Source organism: Miscanthus floridulus, chromosome 8 (assembly GCF_019320115.1).
Source record: "Miscanthus floridulus cultivar M001 chromosome 8, ASM1932011v1, whole genome shotgun sequence".
NCBI lineage: Eukaryota > Viridiplantae > Streptophyta > Magnoliopsida > Poales > Poaceae > Miscanthus > Miscanthus floridulus.
Genome location: NC_089587.1, coordinates 170,504,730 through 170,527,766, shown reverse-complemented (window position 1 = coordinate 170,527,766; position 23,037 = coordinate 170,504,730). Strand labels below are relative to the sequence as shown.

The window sequence follows — 23,037 nt, the reverse complement described above, 5'->3', positions numbered from 1 at the left end:
GAGGGAGTTCGAGTATGTAGTCTCAGGGGGAGCTACATTTAGGGGGAGCTAGTTATATAGTATTAGCTTATTATATACATTTGGAGTTTTATTTGTGTGATACACTATTACTTATGCATTCGTGTGTTTACTTTCATGCATACTATTATATATATGTGATAGTGCTATCTACGTGATTATGATATTTGATATGTGTGATTTCCACTTTGCATTATCTCTATGTCATATCACTTGTGTTATGCTCATTTGCTTTTGCTTCCGCGTTTATACTTCGAAGCAAATGAGATTTGTTACTTGTACTCATGCTTAATTCATATCCTTTGAGTACACTGTGTTAGCATGGGTCATATAAGCTTGCCTAACTCTTTTATTCTTAACGACAAAAGCTTATATGAACCAAGCCCTTCAAAAACCTCACTCCATAACATACTCGAGGTCGTATTGTCATCAATCACTAAAAAGGGGGAGATTGAAAGCATCTAGGCCCCTAAGTGGATTTCGGTGATTAATGTCAATATAAGATTACTATGACTAACGTGTGTTTTGTAGAGGCAATTAAGTTAGATCATGGTAATGGAGATCGATTGGGGCAATCGAGGTTGTCATGCCCCTACGATGGAAATCGTTTTAGTTTTCAAAGGATGGACGACAAGGTTAAGGATAACTAGTTCTAAGTGTCAATTGAAGTTGGAGAGACACTTAGAGTAGTTTAGGACTTTGTTTTTCCTTTGGCCATACTATTAAGGGGGGTATGAACGGGTAGCTTGACCTAGTTGAGTCTAGTGAGTTAGGTGTGGTGCACACTTATTAAAACTAGCTCTAGGTAGCTCCTATGAATGCCTAAGATCCTTTGGAGCAAACTTCATTCACATATGATTGAGAGTTGGAAGTGAATGGAGGGTCAAATACTGACAGGACGCTGGCTCCGGTGCGACCGGACGCTGGCCATAGGGTCCGGTCAGTTTATTTAACTGAGGAGAACAAGTCTGGAGTGAACCGGACGCTGGAAGGTCGTGTGACCGGATGCTGAGGGCCAGCGTCCGGTCGACTCCAATAAGGGGTCCAGACTTGAGAAAGTGCGACCGGACGTGTCCGGTTAGTGGTGACCGGACCCTGAGTATCCAGCGTCCGGTCGTTTACAGTAAGCATCCAAGAGCGACCGGATGCCTCCGGTCGGTACTGACCGGACCCTGACAGCGTCCGGTCATCACGTGAAAACTGTTGCGCGGGTTGAACTGACCGGAGCGTCCGGTCAAAACGATCAGAGCGTCTGGTCACCCCATAGAAGCTCATAATGGTTCGTTTTCAGGCTGCCTTATAAATAGAAGCTCCACTCATGAGTGGAGTCACTTTTGCTCATTCCAACAGCTGAGAAACACGTTTGTGAGTGCCAAGAAGAGCAAGGTCCTAGTGAGGTGTTTGTGATTTGAGAATCCAAGAGTGAAACCTTATTAGTGAATCAAGAGTAGACAAGTGTGCATCCATCTTCTCATTAGGCTTCGCGTGGTCAAGTGAGAGTTCATGCTTGTTACTCTTGGTGATCGCCATCACCTAGATGGCTTGGTGGTGATTGGGAGCTTGGTGATCACCCGGCGGAGCTTGTGGGTGACCCAACTCAAGTTGTGAGCGGCTTTGGATGATTCGCCGCGACGGAGTGTCGAAGAATCAACCCATAGAGAGCACTTGATCCTTGTGCGGATCAAGGGGGAGCTACACCCTTGCGTGGGTGCTCCAACGAGGACTAGTGGGGAGTGGCGACTCTCCAATACCTCGGCAAAACATCGCCACGTTCCTTCCTCTCTCCATTTACTTTGAGCATTTACTTTAAGTATTTACTTTGAGAAATTCAATACTTGTCTTTACATTCATAGAATTGCTATGCTAGAGTAAGTTTGGAACATAGGTTGCAAGTCCTTTGTGCGTTGATTTGATAGAGACTCTTTTCTAGGCACAAGGGGTTAATTGGGCTATCTGTAGGATTTGATTATTGCAAGAAAATTTAGAATTAGCCAATTCACCCCCCCCTCTTGGGCATCTTGATCCTTTCACTGCGGAAGCCATGAAGAGTAACTCTAGTTGAGCGTGTCATTGAGCTACCCTCACTTTCGAGGTAGGTTCTTACGGCGCCCTACGTGCGGGCTTGGTGGGTGATGCTAATTAGCTGCCGAACCACCAAGTGAGCGATCGACACAACGGGGATGTAGCGTGTTGGCAAGCACATGAACCTCGGGAGAAAATCACCGTGTCTACCTTGTTCTTTCCGTTAGTTTGCAATCCCCTTACACAAGCTTCTAATTACTTTTATATACATTGTGCTTGTGTAGTTGCTCTTGTAATTAGTTAGCTTGTGTGGCTCACTAGTTATCTTCTTGCTTGTGTAGCATAGAAGTAGCTCACTTGCGTGGCTAATTTGGTTTGTGTAACCTTATTAGTCACTTTGTTTAGTTTGTGTTGCTAAGTATTTGCGCTCTCTAATTTAGCATTGGTTGCCTTGTTATTAAGCATTGCTAGTAAGCTTAGTTAGCTTTGTGCTTTTGCTTACTAGCATGTGTAGGAGCTCCCTTATTGCTTGAAATACTAGTGACATAGATTGTGTGACCTTGCTCCTAGAATTGGTTAGATGAGCTCTAGTTAGCCCGGCACCTTTGTTGCTTAATTAGGATCTTTGCAAGGTGTTAGAGAACATAGATAGAGAGGTGTAGTCTTGGCTAGACCGATAGTTTTAATTCTACACTTGTTTCGGTTAGCCGACGAGATTAAGTTTTAGAAACGACTATTCACCCCCTGTAGTCGCCATCTCGACCCTACAACTATAGAAGTATCATTTTCAGACTGCACAATTGCCTACTCAGATTGCACAATTGCATTCTCATCTTGCACAGTTGCATTTTCATCTTGCACAATTGCCTGCTCAGATTGCACAGTAGGATTTGTAGGCTCCTTATCTTGCTTCTTTGCTCTTTTTGTTGGGATTTTAGCATTTGGCCCATATTTAGTAGTATTTTCCCTGGACTTTCTTTTCCTACAGCGAGGAAAACATTAAACGAATATTTAAAACAGCATGGTGCAATCAGTCAATAAATAAAATGAAGAACAAAAGATGCTACATTTTCTTTGTCCCATTAAGCTTGCACTTGCAGCTAGTTTGTCCATGACCCAATTCACCGCACCGCTTGCACTTCCTTTTTTCCATAATTAGTTGTCTCTTTCCCTTAGCAGCTTCCTCGGCTTCCATTTCTGCCTGATTGGCGACATCCTTTGCATCTTTTTTGCTCATGCCACCACTTCCCCCCTCCAAACATTCTTTGATTCATAGTTTTCTGGGCTTTCCAGCAGGTCTTTTACCTAATGGTGCATTAACTGCAAAGTCAAGCTCAACTTTAGGCCACTGGGTCTTATCTGGAAGTGGCTCTATCAGTCTCTTATAAGCATTCTTGAACCTCTCCACTGAGTAATAATCATGAACAAAGTCTTTCATCTTAACATTAATACTTTGTTACGCTGTTATGAGCACCAAGGCATGCTGACAAGGTTTTTCCAGTGTCCTATGGCCTTATGCATCTGAGTCATAAATCATGTCCAATTATCTATTGTCTCACCATCTATGAAACCAAAAGCAAGTGGATACATCCAATTGTGACCATCTATAGCAGTAGCTGCAGCCATATGCCCATTCCATCTACCATTAAGTGATGTTGAGTCTATGCTAACATAAGGCCTACAACCCTCTAAAAAATCCCTCAATGCAAGGACTTAATGCACACAAAAATTTGTGAAAGTACAATTGCCCATCTACCTGCTTTTATGTTAATTTCAATGATACTTCTAGGTGATCGCTGCAGTACCTCTGCCCTCCAATTGAACAATATTTGGAAGCTATGTTGCCAGCTGCCAAACAACTCCTCCATGGCAATTTGCCTTCCCTTCCATACGGTGTCATAGTGAATTTGACACTTGTGATCATCTTGTAGCAGTTTTTGTATGCTTATGGTGCCTATGGTGGAATCCTTCCTGAGGTGATGAATGGCCTTTGATGTCACCCAAGCAGTTGATGGAGTGGTGGTCTTCCTCCTTGCGCTAGAAGTACAGGTATGCAGAGCAATCAAAGCTGTTACCTGCAACAAGCCAATAGCCAAAAATATTAGATATTTACGACAACAAAAAATGTTGACATGCAGTTAGCAAATAGTTTATACACCTTCATGGTCGTCCCATCAGGTTGTGTTCGCCCATTAATATGCCATGGGCAATCACCATCAGCACAATTAGCAGTGTACCTCTTCTTATCTGTTTTGACTAAGTGAAATTCAAACTCCTCATTTATTGCAAATTGTTTCATGGCCAGTCTAAACTCCTTCATGTTTGGATACACGGTGCCAATATCCATACAAGGCTTGATAGGATCATAAGTATAGAGTCTTTTCCCTGGTACATGATCATCAACAGGAATTGCAAGCACCAGTTGTGTCAATATCAATGTCAGCAGTTCTATTTTCAGCTGTGCTGTCCCTCTCAGCAGTAGCCTGAGCCTCAGCCTCACTAGGCCTATCATACTGATCATCATCAGTTCTCAAACCTAGAAGACAGAACAACTGATCCTCATCAATTATATATAGCACACCCTCATCCTCTTCATCAATTGTATCAGCAATCTGCAGTCTGTCCCAATCAACACCTCCATAACATTCTACAGCCTGTGAACTACCAAGGACATCACATGCTTCCTTTTCTGCAGGCTTATTATTGCTACCAACATCTCCAATTTCTTCTACTGCATCTACTAACGTCAGGCTCCTCATCGAGCCTGGAGAAATTAGGAAAAATTATAGTGTTAGCAACCTATTGGGCCATGTCACTGTATTGGCTTCCCAAACTCAGTTAGAGGAATACAAACACTGGAATAAAGAGGAATCATACCGAATGAGGTCACTTCATCTGCAATCCATTGGGGAAGGTCACTGCATCGACGCTTGAAGAAGCAGCAGCAGCAACTTAGAAACAGGAGAGGGAGCGCGAAAAGGGGCGGCACCGTGGGGAGCTGACTGGGGGCGCCGTGGGGGCGGCTCTCGTCGGAGTCGGACAGGAGCACCGCGCCCCGCTCGATCCGTTCTACGACTAACTCCGTTCTGTCCCAGGCACGAGGCCGGTGAAAGAAAAGACAGGGGCAGGGGCAGAAGAGGAATAAAAGGATTCCAAAGGCATCTGACGACATTCTAGCGGGTGGGTCGCATTTCGTAATGACAAGCTGGTGGAGCCCCGTTGCGAGATGACATATCCCCCCCCCCCCCCCCCCCCCCCCCCCCCCCCCCCCAAGCCCACTTGTCTATTAAAAAAAAGATCGGTTCAGCCAGCCGACACAGGACCAGATGTCCCGTTTTCTCCGGCGGTGGACTTAACCTGAGGAGGCCCGTCTCTCTCTCTTGTCCGGCCTGGCCCATTTCAGCCCAGCAAGGAAGGCAGCAGCCAGCCAGCCGTCCCGCTCCGTCCAGGCGACGACTGGCTCGCTCCCCTCGCCGCCGGACGCGACGGCCACAACACACCGGAACCGGAAGCGCAGAAAATAATCGGAACAATTCCGCGTTCCCCATCCATCCCGGAAATATCCCCAAGGAAACCCTCGCCCCCCTCCTCCCCCGCCGCCGGCCGCCAGATCTCCGGCCATGGACGACGACGGCGCGGCGTCCCGGTCGCCGTCGCGCTCCCCGTCCCCGCTCCCCGTCGCCGACCCCGTCACGGTCGCCGCCGCGCCGCCCGGCCACGTCGCCGTCGCTATCCCGCTCCGCAAGCCGTCCCCTTCCTCGGGCGGCGGCGGCCGTGAGGACGCCTGGAGCGACGGCGCCACCTCCACGCTCATCGACGCCTGGGGGGAGCGGTTCGTGGCGCTGGGCCGCGGCAGCCTCCGGCACCCGCAGTGGCAGGAGGTCGCCGAGGTCGTCTCCTCCCGCGACGGCTACTCCAAGGCGCCCAAGTCGGACGTGCAGTGCAAGAACCGCATCGACACGCTCAAGAAGAAGTACAAGATCGAGAAGGCCAAGCACGACTCCGACTGGCGCTACTTCGACCGCCTCGATTACCTGCTGGCCCCCGTGCTCAAGCTCAATTCTTCCTCCTCAGCTGCTGCCGCCGCTGCGGCGGCCGCCCGGAGCGCGGGGCCCATGGTGCCGCCGCGCATCAACTTCCCCCAGCGCACCCGCACGCCGCTCCATTCCTCGGCGGGGGCCAAGCGGAGGATGCCGCCGCCGCAGCCGTCGGCGTCGTCCGACTCCTCCGACGGGTTCCCGCCGTCTTCCGCGGTGGCGAACGGGAAGAGGCAGGAGCGCGTGGAAGAGCCCTTGGCCGCCGCCGCGGCGACCAACGGCGGCGTGGAGAGCAGCAGCGTGAGCCGCGCGCAGGGCCTGCGGGACCTGGCGCAGGCGATCCGGCGGCTAGGGGAGGTGTACGAGCGCGTGGAGAGCGCCAGGAGGGAGCAGGAGCTCCGGATGGAGCGGGAGCGCCTGGAGTCCGCCCGGCAGCTGGAGGAGCAGCGCGTGCAGTTCTTCCTCAAGATGCAGATGGAGCTCTCGAAGGCGGCCACGGGCGGCGCCGGCGCGGCGGTCACCACTGCGCCCATGGCCGCCGTCCCCATCCCCGCCGACGGCAACGGCGCGCGGAGAGCCGGCGTGACCGCCGAGGTCGCCACCAGCAGCAATCACCGCGTCCGGTACCGCATCAAGGCCGGCAGCAGCAGGCACCACCCTGCCCCGCCGCAGCAGGCACATTACCAGAACAGCACGAGCCCCACCGGGGGCGAGGGCGACGGCGACGCCAGCGACTCGGATAACAAGGAAGCGGCACAGGAGGAGGATGCGGAAGACGAGGAGGAAGAGAGCCAGTGATGATTGCTCTCCTCTCCGGTGCTTCTCCGGCAATGGAATGGTAACTCCCAGAAATTTTCATCAGTTAGTAATCTGTATTTTGCGCTAGCAGAAAATTTGCTGCTTCCAGACTCTGGGTGGTAGTGGTGGTGTCAGTGACAAGAAGCAAGAATTAGCATTGAATTATGGTAAGTAGCTGAATAGTGTGGGGGGTGACTGTGTAAACTTGTTGTACCTGCCTGTTTGTGCCCGTGATTGTGCTCTGTTGTCAGGGAATTGTCATAGAGAGTTTGTCATCATGTGTAGGAGTAAAATGCTTAATTTTGTGCTTTATTCTTGGAACTAGCAAGAATGTCCGGGTGTTGCAAATGGACGCATGGTTTATTGTATGATTCTCGGACATCACTATCCATGTTTGTTGGGGACTAATATTAGGGTATCCGAAGAGGAGCTAATCACCATTAATATTGATTCGTCCAAGCAGTCGAGAGTGCGACTAGAGCTCCAACCGACCCTAGGTGTGCGGGCTTCGTCTTACCCGATTCCTGAGGGTTGGCTCTGCCTCGCCCGACACCGAGACCGCGGGCTCCGCCTCGTCCGACCCCTGAAGGTTGGCTCCGCCTCGCTCGACACCAAGGCCGCGGGCTCTGCCTCACCCGACCCCTGAGGGTGGCTCTGCCTCGCCCGACACTAAGGCCGTGGGCTCCGCCTCGCCCGACCCCTAAAGGTAGACTCCGCCTCGCCCGACCCCTGAGGGGGCTCCGCCTCACCCGACACAAAGGTCGCGGGCTCCGCCTCGCCCGACCCCTGACAGCAGACTCCGCCTCGCCCTGGGACGGGCTCCGCCTCGCCCGACCCCTTAGGGGGGCTCCGCCTCACCCGACACCGAGGCCACGGGCTTTGCCTCGCCCGACCCTTGGGTCTGCGCTTCGCCTAGCTCGACCCCGAGGCCGCGCGCTCCGCCTCGCTCGACCCTTGGGTATGCGCTTCGCCTCACCCGGCCTCTAGGGGAGGACTCCGTCTCGCCCGACCCCGAGGCCGCGGGCTCCGCCTCGCCCGACAGAGACCCATACCGCCGCCAACCACTCCAGGACCTAGCGAATGGGCCTGGGTCAAAGCTCTGACACCAGGGAGATGACCGACATGCCCCAATGTAACCTGTGGCCGTGACGGGCCATACCTGGGGATTCACATCAGGAACAGCATCGGGCGTACCTGTGTTGTTCTGTCTAACCCTCGTACGGGCACTGATAGGCACGTCAGTTCACCATGACGTCCGTCAGGACAGAGTGAGGTGCCACGACCAAGAGACGACGCCTACGCATGGTGCCAGTGACGGACAGGGCCGCGACGTGAAGCTGTCCATGTTGACGTCTATAGGGTCGGCGGGACCCGCGTGAAGGAAAAAGACCCGGCGATACTGGAGGACCTCTTCTCCTTCTCGTTCTCCCCTTTTTCCTCGATTGTAACATGTGCTTTCCCTTGGCCTATAAAAGGGAAAGCAGGGACTCCATCTCGACTGGACTCGAACGCATCGCAACACATCACACCGATTCGGACTCAAACCCCAAACCGATTAGAACACACAAGCACACAGCCGAGAAGCGACCGAGCTCTCGGCACCCATTTGTTCCTCTCACCAGAGACTTGGGACCTATCCCTCTCTTGACCGTTTGTAACTCCTACTATGAACTTTTGATGCTAGTAACACAAGCAACAGCAACGAACTGGACGTAGAGACATTCTGCCCGAACTAGTATAAACCTCGTGTTCTCTTAGCACACCATCCGAGCCAGACGCGTAATATTAGAAATTTACTTGGTGGTAACTCAAAACACCGATAGTTGGCGCGCCAGGTAGGGGCCTTTTACGCGTCTCGACATCCACACCAGGTCTCGGATGGCTAATCGCAACGTCAACTGGGCCTCGGGCGCACATGTGCGCTTCGGGGACCTAGACTTCATTGTCACGACAGATGGAGAGTTGGCGATGGCTCCCGCTGGGACCTAGACTTCATTGTCACGACAGATGGAGAGTTGGCGATGGCTCCCGCTGCCGTCCAACCTCTTCACTCTGCCGGCCTCAACACAATCGCCGAGGCGCTTGAGGAGCTGCAACTGCACGCACCGGAGGCCGCGCCCTCGGAAGCGACTAGCTTCTCGACTTCAACTACGGGAGGTTAGAACGCTAGCTCAGCGCCTTTCTAGGACCCCGACCATCCCGGGAGGACTTGCGCCACCTCACCTTCTCGCTCGCCAACGTCATCGCCAACCTCTCTTCCTAGAATACCTCATCCATAGCGCCCCGACAGTGCTTCCGTTCGGTCTGCGCAACGCTGCAGTGACCGTTGGCCACCTTGTGGCGCAACGCATTCCTCGGTCCCCTATGAACGACGAGTTTGTGGGGATGACTGAATATGTCATAGAATCTTTCCACGACCTCGCTGGAGAGTCAGAGTCGCCCTTCGGCTTTGACTCCAGCAGGGGAGTCATCACTCCTCTCGTGAATGTTTCATGGCAGGTGCCCTGGAGGGACACGTCAAAAGCATCCATGAAGAGGAGGCTACCCCGATGAACGACCTCGATGACGAGGCCGAGGAGGAGACAGGGGCCCCACCCCACCTACGAGTGGAGCAGCTGAAGGCTCGACACCTATAGCTCAAGGAAGCATGACTCCAGCTCGAGTAGGAACACGCGGAGCTCGATCGGGAGATCGAGCGCCACGGAGACGATGGGCGTGCGCGTGCCATGGCCCGCGATGTGAACCAGTGGATCATCGCAGATGATGAAGCCCTCCCACACTTCGCCCGGGTGAGCCAAAACATCGCTGCTGCGACAGCCTTACTCCGTGGGCTTTGAGGGCCCGTGACGCTCGAGGATCGTCGGGCACCGCGAGATTCACATGCTGCTCGAGCATGCGGCGGTGCAGCAGGCCGAGAGCTCGCTGTCTCGGCGACACGAGCTCAACGCCAGCCAACGCACGCCCTCAGAGTGACCCGACAAGGACGCGTCAGTCCACCAGGCGCCATAAGGCAGCAGGCAGCGCACCGCAATCCCGGTGCATGAGCGTCTCGGCCGCAACCGTGACGCATGCGACACCCTTGACGCCCGTAGACATACCCACGATGATCCGAGAGTGGGAGCTAGCCGCATCTATCACCCTCGTCGTGGTGGACGCTACAACAGCGGTGAGGACCGAAGCCCGCGCCCCGGCCGGGGCCTCAGGCCTTCGGACGACACATCCTCAACGCCGCCTTGTCGCCAAGGTACCGACCGCCAACCAACATCCTAAAATACTCAGGGGAAATGAACCTCGGACTATGGCTTGAGGATTATTGGCTTGCCTGCCAAGCCGGTGGAGTGAATAATGATGATTTTATTATCCACAACCTCTCATTGTTCCTGGCCGATTCGACGCGAACATGGTTGGAACACCTTCCACCCAATAGAATCTAAAGTTGGGCGGACCTGAAAGAGATCTTCGTGGGAAACTTCTAGGGCATATACAAGCACCCTAGGAACCAATGGGATCTCAAGAACTACCGACAGAAGGCCAGATAAACCCTTCATGGGTACATCCGGCGCTTCTCTCGGTAGTGCAACGAGCTGCCTAACGTCGTCGATGTCGATGTTATAGGAGCTTTTCTGTCTAGGACCACCTGCGAGTCCCTGGTTCACAAGCTGGGACGTTAGGGCCCGCGAACCACCAAGGAGCTCCTCGACATCGCCACCACCGACTGCCTCAAAGGCAAGGCAAAGCAGGACGAGGACGCCGATGAAGGCGCCTCCAACCGTCCCATCAAGAAAAAGAACAAGCAGCGGCGCAAGGGCTCGCTTGTTGCCACTGCCGATCGCAAGGGGGGGGGGGGGGCGGAAGCCCATAGTGGGTACCCCGGACCACTTCGAGAAGCTTCTTGAAGGGCCATGCCTGAACCATTCTCTCCCCATTGAGCACCTATACAAGGACTGTGACCTTTTGAAGCGGTTCTTATCCGGAGGCTTTGACAAGGGGAGCATAGGAAGGAGCCTAGCTAGATGAAGCGCGCAACGTCACCCTCCTCCGCTTGGCTAAGTACCAGCAAGCATTGCGCCGGTACCACAGCCGTCAGGTGTGGGGTCAGGCCTTCAACGTCGGGGACCTGGTGCTCCACTTTGTCCAGAGCAACAAGAACCGCCACAAGTTCTCTCCGCCATGGGAGGGACCATACGTCGTTGCGGGGGTACTCTGACCAGGAGCCTTCAAGCTCAAGGCCATTGACGATGAATTTTTTGTCAATGCCGGGAACATCAAGCAGCTACGTCTCTTTTTATCCTTAATATACGCACACTTTCTCTTATCAGTTTCGTTATCAACTCCCTAATCTTTAGGTGACGCCCAACCTTGGCAACGACAAAAGGTCAGGACTCACTCGGGGGCTAATAAGAGTATATCTATCCGATAGACAGTCTCTGTGTCCAACCCTTTCTCATGATTAAGACCCAGAAGCCAAGTTTGTGGAAACAAACGTTGAGTAAAACTGGTCGGACTATGAGAAACCTACGCCTCAGTGGCTACGGCGCCTTTGCTCACCAGTGTGATCAGATTTTTTTTTCGCACCTCGGGCTTTTTGGCCTTAGCCACGGAAAGAGTCGGTACACGTTTAAGAGTCTATCCGCCTGGCGAACATTCTCCATGCCCGACCCCCTCTCATGTTGAGACCTAGGAGCTAGGGATACAGAAATAAACTCTGAGTAAAACTGGTCGGACTGCAAGAAACCTACGCCTCGGCAGCTACGGCGTTTTTTGCTCACCAGCGTGATCAGAGTTGGTTCACCCGCACCCTGAGCTTTACGGCCTTAACGACGGAAAGGGTTGGAACGCGCTAACCTTTTTATACGAAAAGGGGGAGAAGGGCTAAAAACTGTTTGGCCATAATGAAATCGAAGAGCTTGTCCATTTATTGCAAGTTCACCGCCTGGCTTATCTGCCTAACTAAATTCTTGCGCGGGATGTTCTCATCCTCTATCTCCGCAGGTAAGTCCTGTCCTAGCAGGGCAATACAAGTGATTGGACGGCTTAGCCACTACCGAGGGATGGGTAGGGAGCAGCAGGATGCCCCACGCGGGTTATGCCGACCCCGTCACGGACAACGGGCCCAGATTCCGCTCAAACATATCCGGTAAGAGCTCCCTAAACCCATTATTCGTGCCATCGAGGTAGGACCTGTGCCAGTGGGCCACCCAAATCAATTGAATGATTCGGGCCGCTGCTAAGAGACAGGCCACCCTTACTTTACGTGCATTAATTTCGCGATTGAGCCCTCAACCCCAGCAACGGCAAGGGGTCGGGTCTCGCTCGGGGGTTGGCAAGAGTGTCTATTTGTTAGACATTCATGGTGCCCAACCTCCTTCTCATGCTAAAACCTAGAGGCAAGGTGTGTAGAAATAAACTCTGAGTGAAACTGGTCGAACAGCGAGAAACCTATGCCCCAGCGGCTACGGCGTTTCTGCTCACCAGCGTGATCAGAGTTTTTATCCCTGCACCTCGAGCTTTTGCCTCCGCCTTCCCTAGAAGGATTTGGAGGGACCCACTGGTGGAATCTCCATCGAGGAGAGGCCAATAGGTCGCCCGAGCCGGTCGAAGGGCTCGGGTCGTGGTCGAGAGACGGTTAGGGAGCAGTGGGATGCCCTATGTAGGTTACACCAGCTCCATCACGAATGTCGGACCCGGACTCCACACGGACATACCCGGTAAGAGCTCCCCAAACCCGTCATTCGAGCCGTTGATGTAACTTTACCAACCCCCACTTTACTTTTCTAGTACATAAGCATTCATCCATCCATTCTCATGCATGCATTCATACATTCATCTCATTCATCCAAGCATTGCATATGCAATTATTGCATCACAACGCTTCGTGTTGCGTCATGAAGCGGTAGTCATCTCATTCGACATGAGCGGCAACCGACCGAGGTTCGAAGGCTGGCCCGCAAAGGGCTCCAGGCTGCCTCACGTCAAACAAAGCCAGGGGAGAAAAACTTAGATGAGCCCAGCGGCCTTGCCTGACCCCGCTCAGAAGCAGATAGGGACATCTAGATCTTTCTCGTTTGATCCTAACCTTGAGCCAAGCCCATAGAATCTCCATCGAGGAGAGGCCAGCGGGCCACCTGAGCTAATCGAACGGCTTGGGCATCTACCGAGAGGTGGGTTAAGGAGCAGTGGAATGCCACATGAGGGCTATGGCGACCCCGTCAGCGAATGACGGACCCAGATTCCACTCGGACGTGCCTGTTAGCGAGCTCAACGAGCGCGACACTCGAGCCATCGAGGCAAGTGTCGTTAGCTCAGCCCCTCCTATTGCGGAAACTGAGGACGGGGTGACGCATGAAATCTAGCCAACCCCTACTAACCCCCACAGGGCTTGGGGGCTCGAGCCACCCTGTAACATCCTAGGTGTTAGGCTTGCATAATTGCACTTGCATTTGCATGAGCATAAGCATCAAGCATTCTTGTATGAGCTTTTACATGTGAAACATACAATTGAAACATGTGAGCCATGCCTTGTTATTCTATGTTTACCTTATGTGTATGCTTTATGATCATGGGTGGCTAATGCAAGTGGTGATGTTTGGTGACTAAAATACCTTAGCTACACTTAGGATGCCTAATGGAACAATGTTCATGTAGATCACTTTACCTAATTAAGCTCCTAAGTGATGACATGCTTGGTTGACCTAGGAAGTACTTATGTGTGACCCATGTATGAAATGCTTGTGGGACCTTAGGGGTACCCTAAACATGTTTAGAATATCACATGGAATAACTTTGGTATTCATGACTAAAGCTAGTTTGGTCTCTAAGTCATATCTATAGTGTAAATCATCAATTTCATGTGGCATGTTTGACCAGAGTTGAACATCACTTTAGAAACTTTGCATGGCTGTGCACCCTAAAACAAAGTTGTAGTACTTGAGTAGTGTAACAACTTTTATTTTGGGTCATAGGCTAATTCAGCTCCTAACATGCTTGAATTTGGATCACAAAAATCAATGCAATACTATTTTTCAAACTTAGAAAAGTTTCTAAGTCAAACCGAGTTTACAGTTTTGATGTGTCTTACTTTGTGATGATATAACTTCCAAACCCTTGCGAATTAGAAGCTGATTTCTATGGCAATTTTGTAGCCATCACATAGATCTCCAACTTTTATTAGCGTATCTTGTGCTAACTGACCTTGGTTTAAGAGTTAGGAGGGGAAGAAATTGTGCTGTCAGGCGACTGATGGCCATCTTTGTTAGGCCGTCGTGGCCGATAGACAGTCTTTGCGTTCGACCCTTTCTCACGATTAAGACCCAGAAGCCAAGTTTGTGGAAACAAACGTTGAGTAAAACTGGTCGGACTATGAGAAACCTATGCCTCAGTGGCTACGGCGCCTTTGCTCACCAACATGATTAGATTTTTTTTCCGCACCCCAGGCTTTTTGGCCTTAGCCACGGAAAGAGTCGGTACGCGTTTAAGAGTCTATCCGCCTTGCGAACATTCTCCGTGCCCGACCCCCTCTCATGTTGAGACCTAGGAGCTAGGGATACATAAACAAACTCTGAGTAAAACTGGTCGGACTGCAAGAAACCTATGCCTCGGCAGCTATGGCGTTTTTTTGCTCACCAGCGTGATCAGAGTTGGTTCACCTGCACCCCAAGCTTTACGGCCTTAACGACGAAAAGGGTTAGAACGCGCTAACCTTTTTATACGAAAAGGGGGAGAAGGGCTATAAACTGTTTGGCCATAATGAAATCGAAGAGCTTGTCCATTTATTGCAAGTTCACCGCCTGGCTTATCTGCCTAACTAAATTCTTGCGTGGGATGTTCTCATCCTCTATCTCCGTAGGTAAGTCCTGTCCTAGCAGGGCAATACAAGTGACCAGACGGCTTAGCCACTACCGAGGGATGGGTAGGGAGCAGCAGGATGCCCCACGTGGGTTATGCTGACCCCGTCACGGACAACGGGCCCAGATTCCGCTCAAACATATCCGGTAAGAGCTTCCTGAACCCATCATTCGTGCCATCGAGGTAGGACCTGTGCCAGCGGGCCACCCAAATCAATCGAACGATTCGGGCCGCTGCCAAGAGATAGGTCACCCTTACTTTACGTGCATTAATTTCGCTATTGAGCCCTCAACCCCAGCAATGGCAAGGGGTTGGGTCTCGCTCAGGGGTTGGCAAGAGTGTCTATTTGGTAGACATTCACGGTGCCCAACCTCCTTCTCGTGCTAAAACCTAGAGGCAAGGTGTGCGAAAACAAACTCTGAGTGAAACTGGTCGGACCGTGAGAAACCTACGCCCTAGCGGCTACGGCATTTCTGCTCACCAGCGTGATCAGAGTTTTTGTCCCTGCACCCCGAGCTTTCGCCTCCGCCTTCCCTGGAAGGATTTGGAGGGACCCACCGGTGGAATCTCCATCGAGGAGAGGCCAGTAGGTCGCTCGAGCCGGTCGAAGGGCTCGGGTCGTGGCCAAGAGACGGTTAGGGAGCAGTGGGATGCCCTATGTAGGTTACGCAAGCTCCGTCACGAATGTCGGACCCGGACCCCACACGGACATACCCGGTAAGAGCTCCTCGAACCCGTCATTCGGGCCATCGATGTAACTTTACCAACCCCTACTTTACTTTTCTAGTACATAAGCATTCATCCATCCATTCTCATGCATGCATTTATACATTCATCTCATTCATCCAAGCATTGCATATGCAATTATTGCATCACAACGTTTCACGTCGCGTCACGAAGCTGTAGTCATCTCATTCGACATGAGCGGCAACCGACCAAGGTTCAAAGGCTGGCCCGCGAAGGGCTCCAGGCTGCCTCACGTCAAATAAAGCCAGGGGAGAAAAACTTAGATGAGCCCAGTGGCCTTGCCTGACCCCGCTCAAAAGCAGATAGGGGCATCTAGATCTTTCTCGTTTGATCCTAACCTCGAGCCAAGCCCATAGAATCTCCATCGAGGAGAGGCCAGCAGGCCACCTGAGCTAATCGAACGGCTCGGGCATCTACCGAGAGGTGGGTTAAGGAGCAGTGGAATGCCACATGAGGGCTATGCCGACCCCATCAGCGAATGACGGACCCTGATTCCACTCGGACGTGCCTGTTAGCGAGCTCAACGAGCGCGACACTCGAGCCATCGAGGCAAGTGTCGTTAGCTCAGCCCCTCCTGTTGAGGAAACTGAGGACGGGGTGACGCATGAAATCTAGCCAACCCCTACTAACCCCCACAGGGCTTGGGGGCTCGAGCCACCCTGTAACATCCTAGGTGTTAGGCTTGCATAATTGCACTTGCATTTGCATGAGCATAAGCATCAAGCATTCTTGTATGAGCTTTTACATGTGAAACATACAATTGAAACATGTGAGACATGCCTTGTTATTCTATGTTTACCTTATGTGTATGCTTTATGATCATGGGTGGCTAATGCAAGTGGTGATGTTTGGTGACTAAATTACCTTAGCTACACTTAGGATGCCTAATGGAACAATGTTCATGTAGATCACTTTACCTAATTAAGCTCCTAAGTGATGACATGCTTGGTTGACCTAGGAAGTACTTATGTGTGACCCATGTATGAAATGCTTGTGGGACCTTAGGGGTACCCTAAACATGTTTAGAATATCACATGGAATAACTTTGGTATTCATGACTAAAGCTAGTTTGGTCTCTAAGTCATATCTATAGTGTAAATCATCAATTTCATGTGGCATGTTTGACCAGAGTTGAACGACACTTGCCTCGATGGCTCGATTTCTAAGGCAATTTTGTAGCCATCACATAGATCTCCAACTTTTGTTAGCGTATCTTGTGCTAACTGACCTTGGTTTAGGAGTTAGGAGGGGAAGAAATTGTGCTGTCAGGCGACTGATGGCCATCTCTGTTAGACCGTCGTGGCCGATAGGGCGCCGGCCGCATGCGTCATTTGGCAGCCATACGCCAGCGGCGTCCCCACTAGTCAGGCCATCGCGGACACCTCAACGCCCTTCGCTTGTTGATTCATTGCTGGCAGCACGCGAAAGCAAAGCGCCGAGCCGCGCCATTGCCACCGAGAGCGCTGCCACCATGTAGCTCTCTCGCCACCGCGCCATTACCGCCTCTAGCTAGCAAATAGCTTCATCGTCTTCCTCTCTACCTGCTCGACGTAGTTGCTGGACCGGTCAAGCTACGGTGAGGGCGAATTTCGCCGTTCTTGACCTTGTCGGAGTCGCTGCCTCCATGGCCACCGTCACGGTGAGCTCATCGCTGCTCTGCTCCCTCGTGCATTCTTTGTTCTTCTTCGCGTTAGCACTAGCTAAGGGTGTAGTCTAGCATCAGTGATGATCTCACGACGAACTGTAGCTTTGCCGGTGTTGAACACGACAGTCATCGTCGTCGCGCTCTTGCTACCACACCGCCGCTCACGTGGACGACCCTCGCCGGTGCATCCACCTGAACCCTAGCTAGCCTAGATAGGTCCGTGTGGTCACCACGGAGCTATTGCGCCTCTTGCCTGGACCTGCCGTGGCCACGAATGGCCGGCGCACCTTCGCATAGCGCCACCGTGCCGCCATGGCCGGCGACGAGCCATCTCCGGTGTGTCCCCGTGCGAGCCACCTACCTCTATCGATGTGGGAGAATGTAAGGAACCTGATGGTGGGGTCGGTTTCGCCGGAAAGTTCACCGTCGGCGAGCTAGCACAACCACCTCCCCTGTCTCTATGTGACTGACCAGTGGGGTCCACTGACTGCGGGGCCCCGCATGTCAGCGTCTGTAGTATTAGGTTTTGTTTATTTCTTTTCTAGATTTTTGTGCTAACTTTGGAAAATCATATCTGGAGTTAGGAGTGTCCAAATTGAGTGAACCAAATTTTGTAGGATTCCTCATGAAGTGTAGTATGTGATAAAAATATGAAATGCACTAGTTCTGGTATTTTTCTTGGAGAATAAAATAGAGCTGGATAAATGCTTTTAAATGGTTTCAATCTTGTAAAATCTATAGCTTGAGCTAGGAAAGTGATAAATATGTGATCCCAATTTTGTTGGTCTTGTATTGTCATGTACTACCTAGGAAAAATATTGGTTGCGCAGTGATCTTGCTGGAAATAGGAGTTTGCTATTTAACTTAAATAAATGCTAGATTCTTGTGCTGTTTTTCGTGGTAAAATATATATCCAATGAGCATGAAATTTATTGCACAGTGTTTTTCTGCTATGACGAAGCTAAGAAAAATATGAGTTATGTTGTTTGACACTTTTTAATAGGATTTCCTTTTTATGTTATTTTAAGCCCTACTGGCTTGTCTTTTTTGTGTAGGATGTTCTACTTGTTAAAATGCTATGAAATTTATACAGTAGCCTATTGGGGATATTTATAAGCTACTGTAATTTCGTTGGATTTACTGTACACTTTTGCTATATGTTTATTATTTCACCTAATTATCTAAATAAATTTATAAAGACATGAAAAAATTTATTTAGGAATGACCACTATATTTTCTAGTGCTCATTTGAGGTATGTTAACTGTTGGTAACATTGGTAGTGCTCAAAGTACTGTTTTTGTATGTAGTGAAATATTATTTTTCCTAAAATTTACTTATAGTGATTTTCTGGACAGATTCTAGAGTTAAGCAAATTACATGGTTAAGATGATGTTTGCTATGAATCTTGTCTATAACAAAGTTGTAGATAACTCACTTATCTAGATTGTGATGAATTTTCATGGCATTTGGCCAAATGGTTTGTGAGTTATGACTGTTCAAAGTTGGTCTTCAGAACTTGTGGTTCTCTGGAATTTTTGGACCAGGTTTGATAAATGTGCCTGTTTGGTCTTGTTAACTTGGGAATCATGCTGATATGATTAAATATGAATTGTAGACAATTTCATAAGCTTTCCAGATTGTCTTGTTGCATATCTTGTGGATTAGTACAACTCCAGTTATGAGTTAAACTAGCAGCTACTGTCTGCAGCCCTAAATCTGTGAATGCAGTGAATAACTTGATTGCTTTATGTGAGTTGATGTGATGATTTAGATGCTTTGGCTAATTAAGATAAATTGTTAGTTGCAGGTGCTAGACCTCTTACTGAAGATGAACAACTTTATCTTAGGTTGTTAGAGCTTGGTGAGTGTGTAGTTCTTGCTTTCATAAAGAGATACGCACCTACTCAGTAAAGTCGATATTAATCTTGTGCCATCGTGTCATTCATGTGTCCACCTATACATGGATGTACATTTCATCATCACCTTCCATCTCTTTTGCATGCATGACTCTTATGCTATGCATATGCATGCAATAGGTGTTCCGAAGGGAGTTACGCTTCTGGAATTCGAACAAGGACTTCCGGAGGAGCAGCAGCAAGTTTAGGAGCCGGAGGTGCAGGCCCTAGAAGGAGGAGTCAATGAAGAAGATGTTCTTGAGTGTCCCAATCACCAACCTTCATCTTTTCTGAAAGGCAAGCCCCGGAGCATTCTAAGTCTCCTATGTTTAAAAAATGTTACTTTGAGTATCTTTATATGTTTGATGCATTAAGTGATAGGAGTTGGATGCAAACACTTATTGCATACCTATCTCTTCCTTGTCCAGTAAACATACCCTGAATCCTATTTAGGTCCAGGAGCGAATCAATGCTTAGCCATGCTTAGACTGGTAAAGTCAGGTGATTTCCTATCACCTGCAAGATAGGATGATATCTGGTCACAATTGGCTATATTGGCTATCGTGGAAATAGCCATGTGTTAATAATGAATGGAGACCGGGCGGGATGTCGATAGAGAAGCAACAAGGCAAGGAGGTCTTGGGTGTGGATCTATCCCTGTATGTGTTGGTTAAGGACCAATTTGCTGTATGTCCTCATGTCAAGTTGAACGCATGCCTATCCCTTAGTTGGCCAGATAACTCATTCCGACCATGAAACTGAGTAGCTCAACTCAGGCCGGAAGCCGGGAAGTGAAAGTGCACACTCTGGTAGTAGTAAGGATGTGCAGAGAGCCATTGGCGTAAGTCCAAAGGGCAGATTGACGTCCTGGCAGAGTGGATTCCCTGAGAGTGTGGCGCTGCTCGGACCCGCGAATTTGTTCCTGAGCTATACCAAAGGTGACCCGAGGCGACCACTGATCAGGTTGCTTGGGTGTGTGTTAGGAATAATTCCCCAGCTGGGTAGGAATCGATTCAAGTCGCTGTCTCTCCCGGATAGTGAGAACTTGACTGAGCAACGACAACATAGAAACACTTAATTGAACTTGATGGTTATAATGATGTTACAACATTATATTGGATATGGTTACTAATGTTTGGATTCTAATCAAGTGCTTGCTCTAGTACATGTGCTAATCTAGATGACAGGTTTAATATTGGTAACTTGCTGCTTAACTCAAAAATTAAATTATGCTCTTGTATCATTAAAGTTTTTATGCAAAATGGTTGTCAAACGAGATCCACCGAATAAAGCCTTGCATACTCCTTGGTGTCATTTATTTTTGGTTTACGATGGGTAAGTCTAGCTAAGTAGATTCTCTTACTCACGGTTTATTCTCTCTTTTTGCATATGACGTGCTTTATAATGGCTACTGCAAGTATTGTCTCCACCCTACTGGTGATGAATACTAGATCATGGGCATGATCTTCTATGTTATCTTATCATGATGCTTTTGCTGGATATGACTATGGAACTGGCTTGTATTTAAACTATGTGTGTGTGATGGTTTCTAACTACTTTGCTTCCACTATTTGTGAACTCATGTTGTAATAACTATGTGAACTCTGATGTATGAGATACTTGTGAACTACTTGTGAAATGTATGTAACATGTGGCTTGTTATGTTGAATTGAGTACGATCTTGGTTGTATGCAAGTTGGTTTGAAATCCTTCGTGGTTTCAGTTGACTATCGGGTTTATATGGTTTCAAGTATGATGGTTTGATCACTCTAGTGATTGCTTTGGTACTTGTGCTCTTATAAATTGGTCGGTTCTATTACACACTCAACCTGAACTCGGGAATCCACCTGATCGGGGTTCGAAGGCTAGCCCGAGAAGGGCCCGAGGCCGCCTCGCGTCGAATAGAGCCAGGGGAGAAAACGCAGTTGAGCCCTAGCAGCCTTTGCTCGACCTACTCAGAAGCGGACATGGTCATCTCAACCTTCTCGTTCGATCCTAACCTCGAGCCGAGCCCATAGAATCTCCATCAAGGAGAGGTCAGCAGGCCACCTGAGTCGCTCTCTGGAGTGACACGGGCATATGCCGGGAGGCGAGTTAAGGAGCAGTGGAATGCCATATGAGGGCTATGTCGACCCCATCATGAACGGCGGACCCGGATTCCACTCGAACTTGCCCGATAGCGAGCTCACCGAGCGCGTCACTTGAGCCAACGAGGCAATTAATGTTAGCTCAACCCCTCGAGTTGCAAAAACCATGGATGGGGCGACAATCACAAAGATGAGCCGACCCTCGACCGGACCCCTGCTATGTGTGGGGGCTCAAGGAAAGTTGGACTCACAAGGAGACCGAACGCGTGGTCACAGAACAATGGCTTAGATCCTAGGGAGAGCGTACACACGAAAACAAGAGACGCTTTCTCCTACTAGTTTCACTATCCTCTCCTCATTCTTTAGTGACACCCGACCCCTAGCAATAGTAAGGGGTCAGGTCTCACTCGGGGGCTGATAAGGGTATACATACACCCTTTCTAAAATAGTCGCCGCGCCCAACACCCTTTCTCACGTTAAACCTAGTAGCAAGGTCTATAGAAATGAATGACTAAGCAAGGTTGGTCGGACTATGAGAAACCTACGCCCCAGTGGCTACGGCACTCTTGCTTACCAGCATGATCAGAGTTTCCCTCCTACACCTCGAGCTCTATGGTCTTAACAAATGGAAGGGTTGAAACGCACCAAAACAAAGAACAGATTTGATCAAACGAAAGGACGAGTTTGTTTAAATGATACACAAGGGTCAGCGCTTGTCTACTGATTACAAGAATGATTGATCGACCTATTGAACTAACTACCCCTCTGGGGGAGAACTATGCTCTATATTCTGTCCGCCAGGTCCTACGAAAGGGAAGCCACCGCCGCTTCCATCTCCTCCAGCTTGTGGACTTCATAGCCAGGTGCGAAGCCGTGGCTCATTGCATCCAGATTGATGCTATCCCCATAGTGAGAACGAGCAATGATGAAGGTTTGATTGACCCCGGTGCAAAGGGCATTCCTCTCGAGTTAGCGCACCTACGCCGTGATCTCAACGACATGGGCCACGAGCAAACTGGTCCCTTCGACCGTGCCACCTCAAGGTCATCGCAGACCACTCTGAGGGTAGCGCTCAGGATACTGAGCTCATCGCTCTTCGCCTAAAGATTCCTCCTTGCCTCAGCGAGGTCCATGGCCAACTCGGTAGAGACACTCTCGGCCTCTAGCTTCTAGGTCACCGTGTTTCTGAGCTCGACTTGGAGGGAGCCGACCTTCTGCAGCGCGTCGTCGTGCTCTTGGTAGGCCTGGTCACGCTCTCGAAGAGCATGGTCGCACTCCTCATGAGCTGCGCCATGCTCCGAGCAGAGCCTCTCCACGGTTTGGAGCAGCTCATCTCGCTCCTTGCGTAGCCGAGCGACCACCATGGCATCCAAATTCGCCCTCTTCTCTAGGGCCACGATCTTCTCCTCGGCCTCCAGCTTTAGCTCCCTTTGCTTCTCAACATCGGCCAGAAGGTTGAGGATCCACTGGCGGGTCTCGGCGTCCTTCTAGAGCAGCTCGTCCTGCTCCTTCCTAACCTTGGCGGCCTCCTCGTCATCCCTCCATGATCTCACTGATAGGGCCTCGAACGCCCTCTCGACCTCATCAGCATGCCGACGAGCCTCGGCCACCTATGACCGAAGACCATCCGCCTCCTCAGTGAGGGGAGTTAGCTCAGCGACCCTCTACTGGGAGGCAACAAGCTGAGCGGTCACCTCCCCACACAGCCGTGCCTCCTCGACGAGGCGGTCCTAGGGTCTCTTTTGTTCATGAAGGAACCAAGACTTCCCCTGGCTGTGGGCGATAAGGGTCTGAGAGGAGACGATGGTTAGAATATAAAAAATATATAGAGAAAGAAAAGGGCGAGAAGCAGGGTCAAGCAAATACCTAGCTAGAGGGAACGACAACATCGCGCAAGGCTTCTTGGGCATGGTCTAGGGCTTCGAGCACAGATGCGATCCCC

The 23,037-nt window shown here is 50.4% G+C and overlaps 1 protein-coding gene across 2 annotated transcripts; it reads left to right on the top strand.

Annotated features, from left to right (window-relative positions):
• The first annotated feature begins 5,417 nt into the window (after positions 1-5,417).
• Positions 5,418-20,364, top strand: LOC136473975 (trihelix transcription factor ENAP1-like). Of its 2 annotated transcripts, none has more exons than XM_066471592.1 (2): positions 5,418-6,915; positions 19,150-20,364. In XM_066471592.1, the coding sequence occupies exon 1, from the start codon at positions 5,661-5,663 to the stop codon at positions 6,873-6,875; it is 1,215 nt and encodes a 404-aa protein (XP_066327689.1). In that variant the 5' UTR covers positions 5,418-5,660; the 3' UTR covers positions 6,876-6,915; positions 19,150-20,364. The 2 variants fall into 2 exon arrangements, with proteins under 2 accessions (XP_066327689.1, XP_066327690.1); XM_066471593.1 differs by lacking the exon at positions 19,150-20,364 and adding an exon at positions 18,915-18,981.
• Positions 20,365-23,037: the final 2,673 nt, after the last annotated feature.

Excerpts from the sequence above, each read along its gene's own strand:
- LOC136473975 (XM_066471592.1), top strand. The coding sequence starts at position 5,661 with ATGGACGACGACGGCGCGGCGTCCCGGTCGCCGTCGCGCTCCCCGTCC.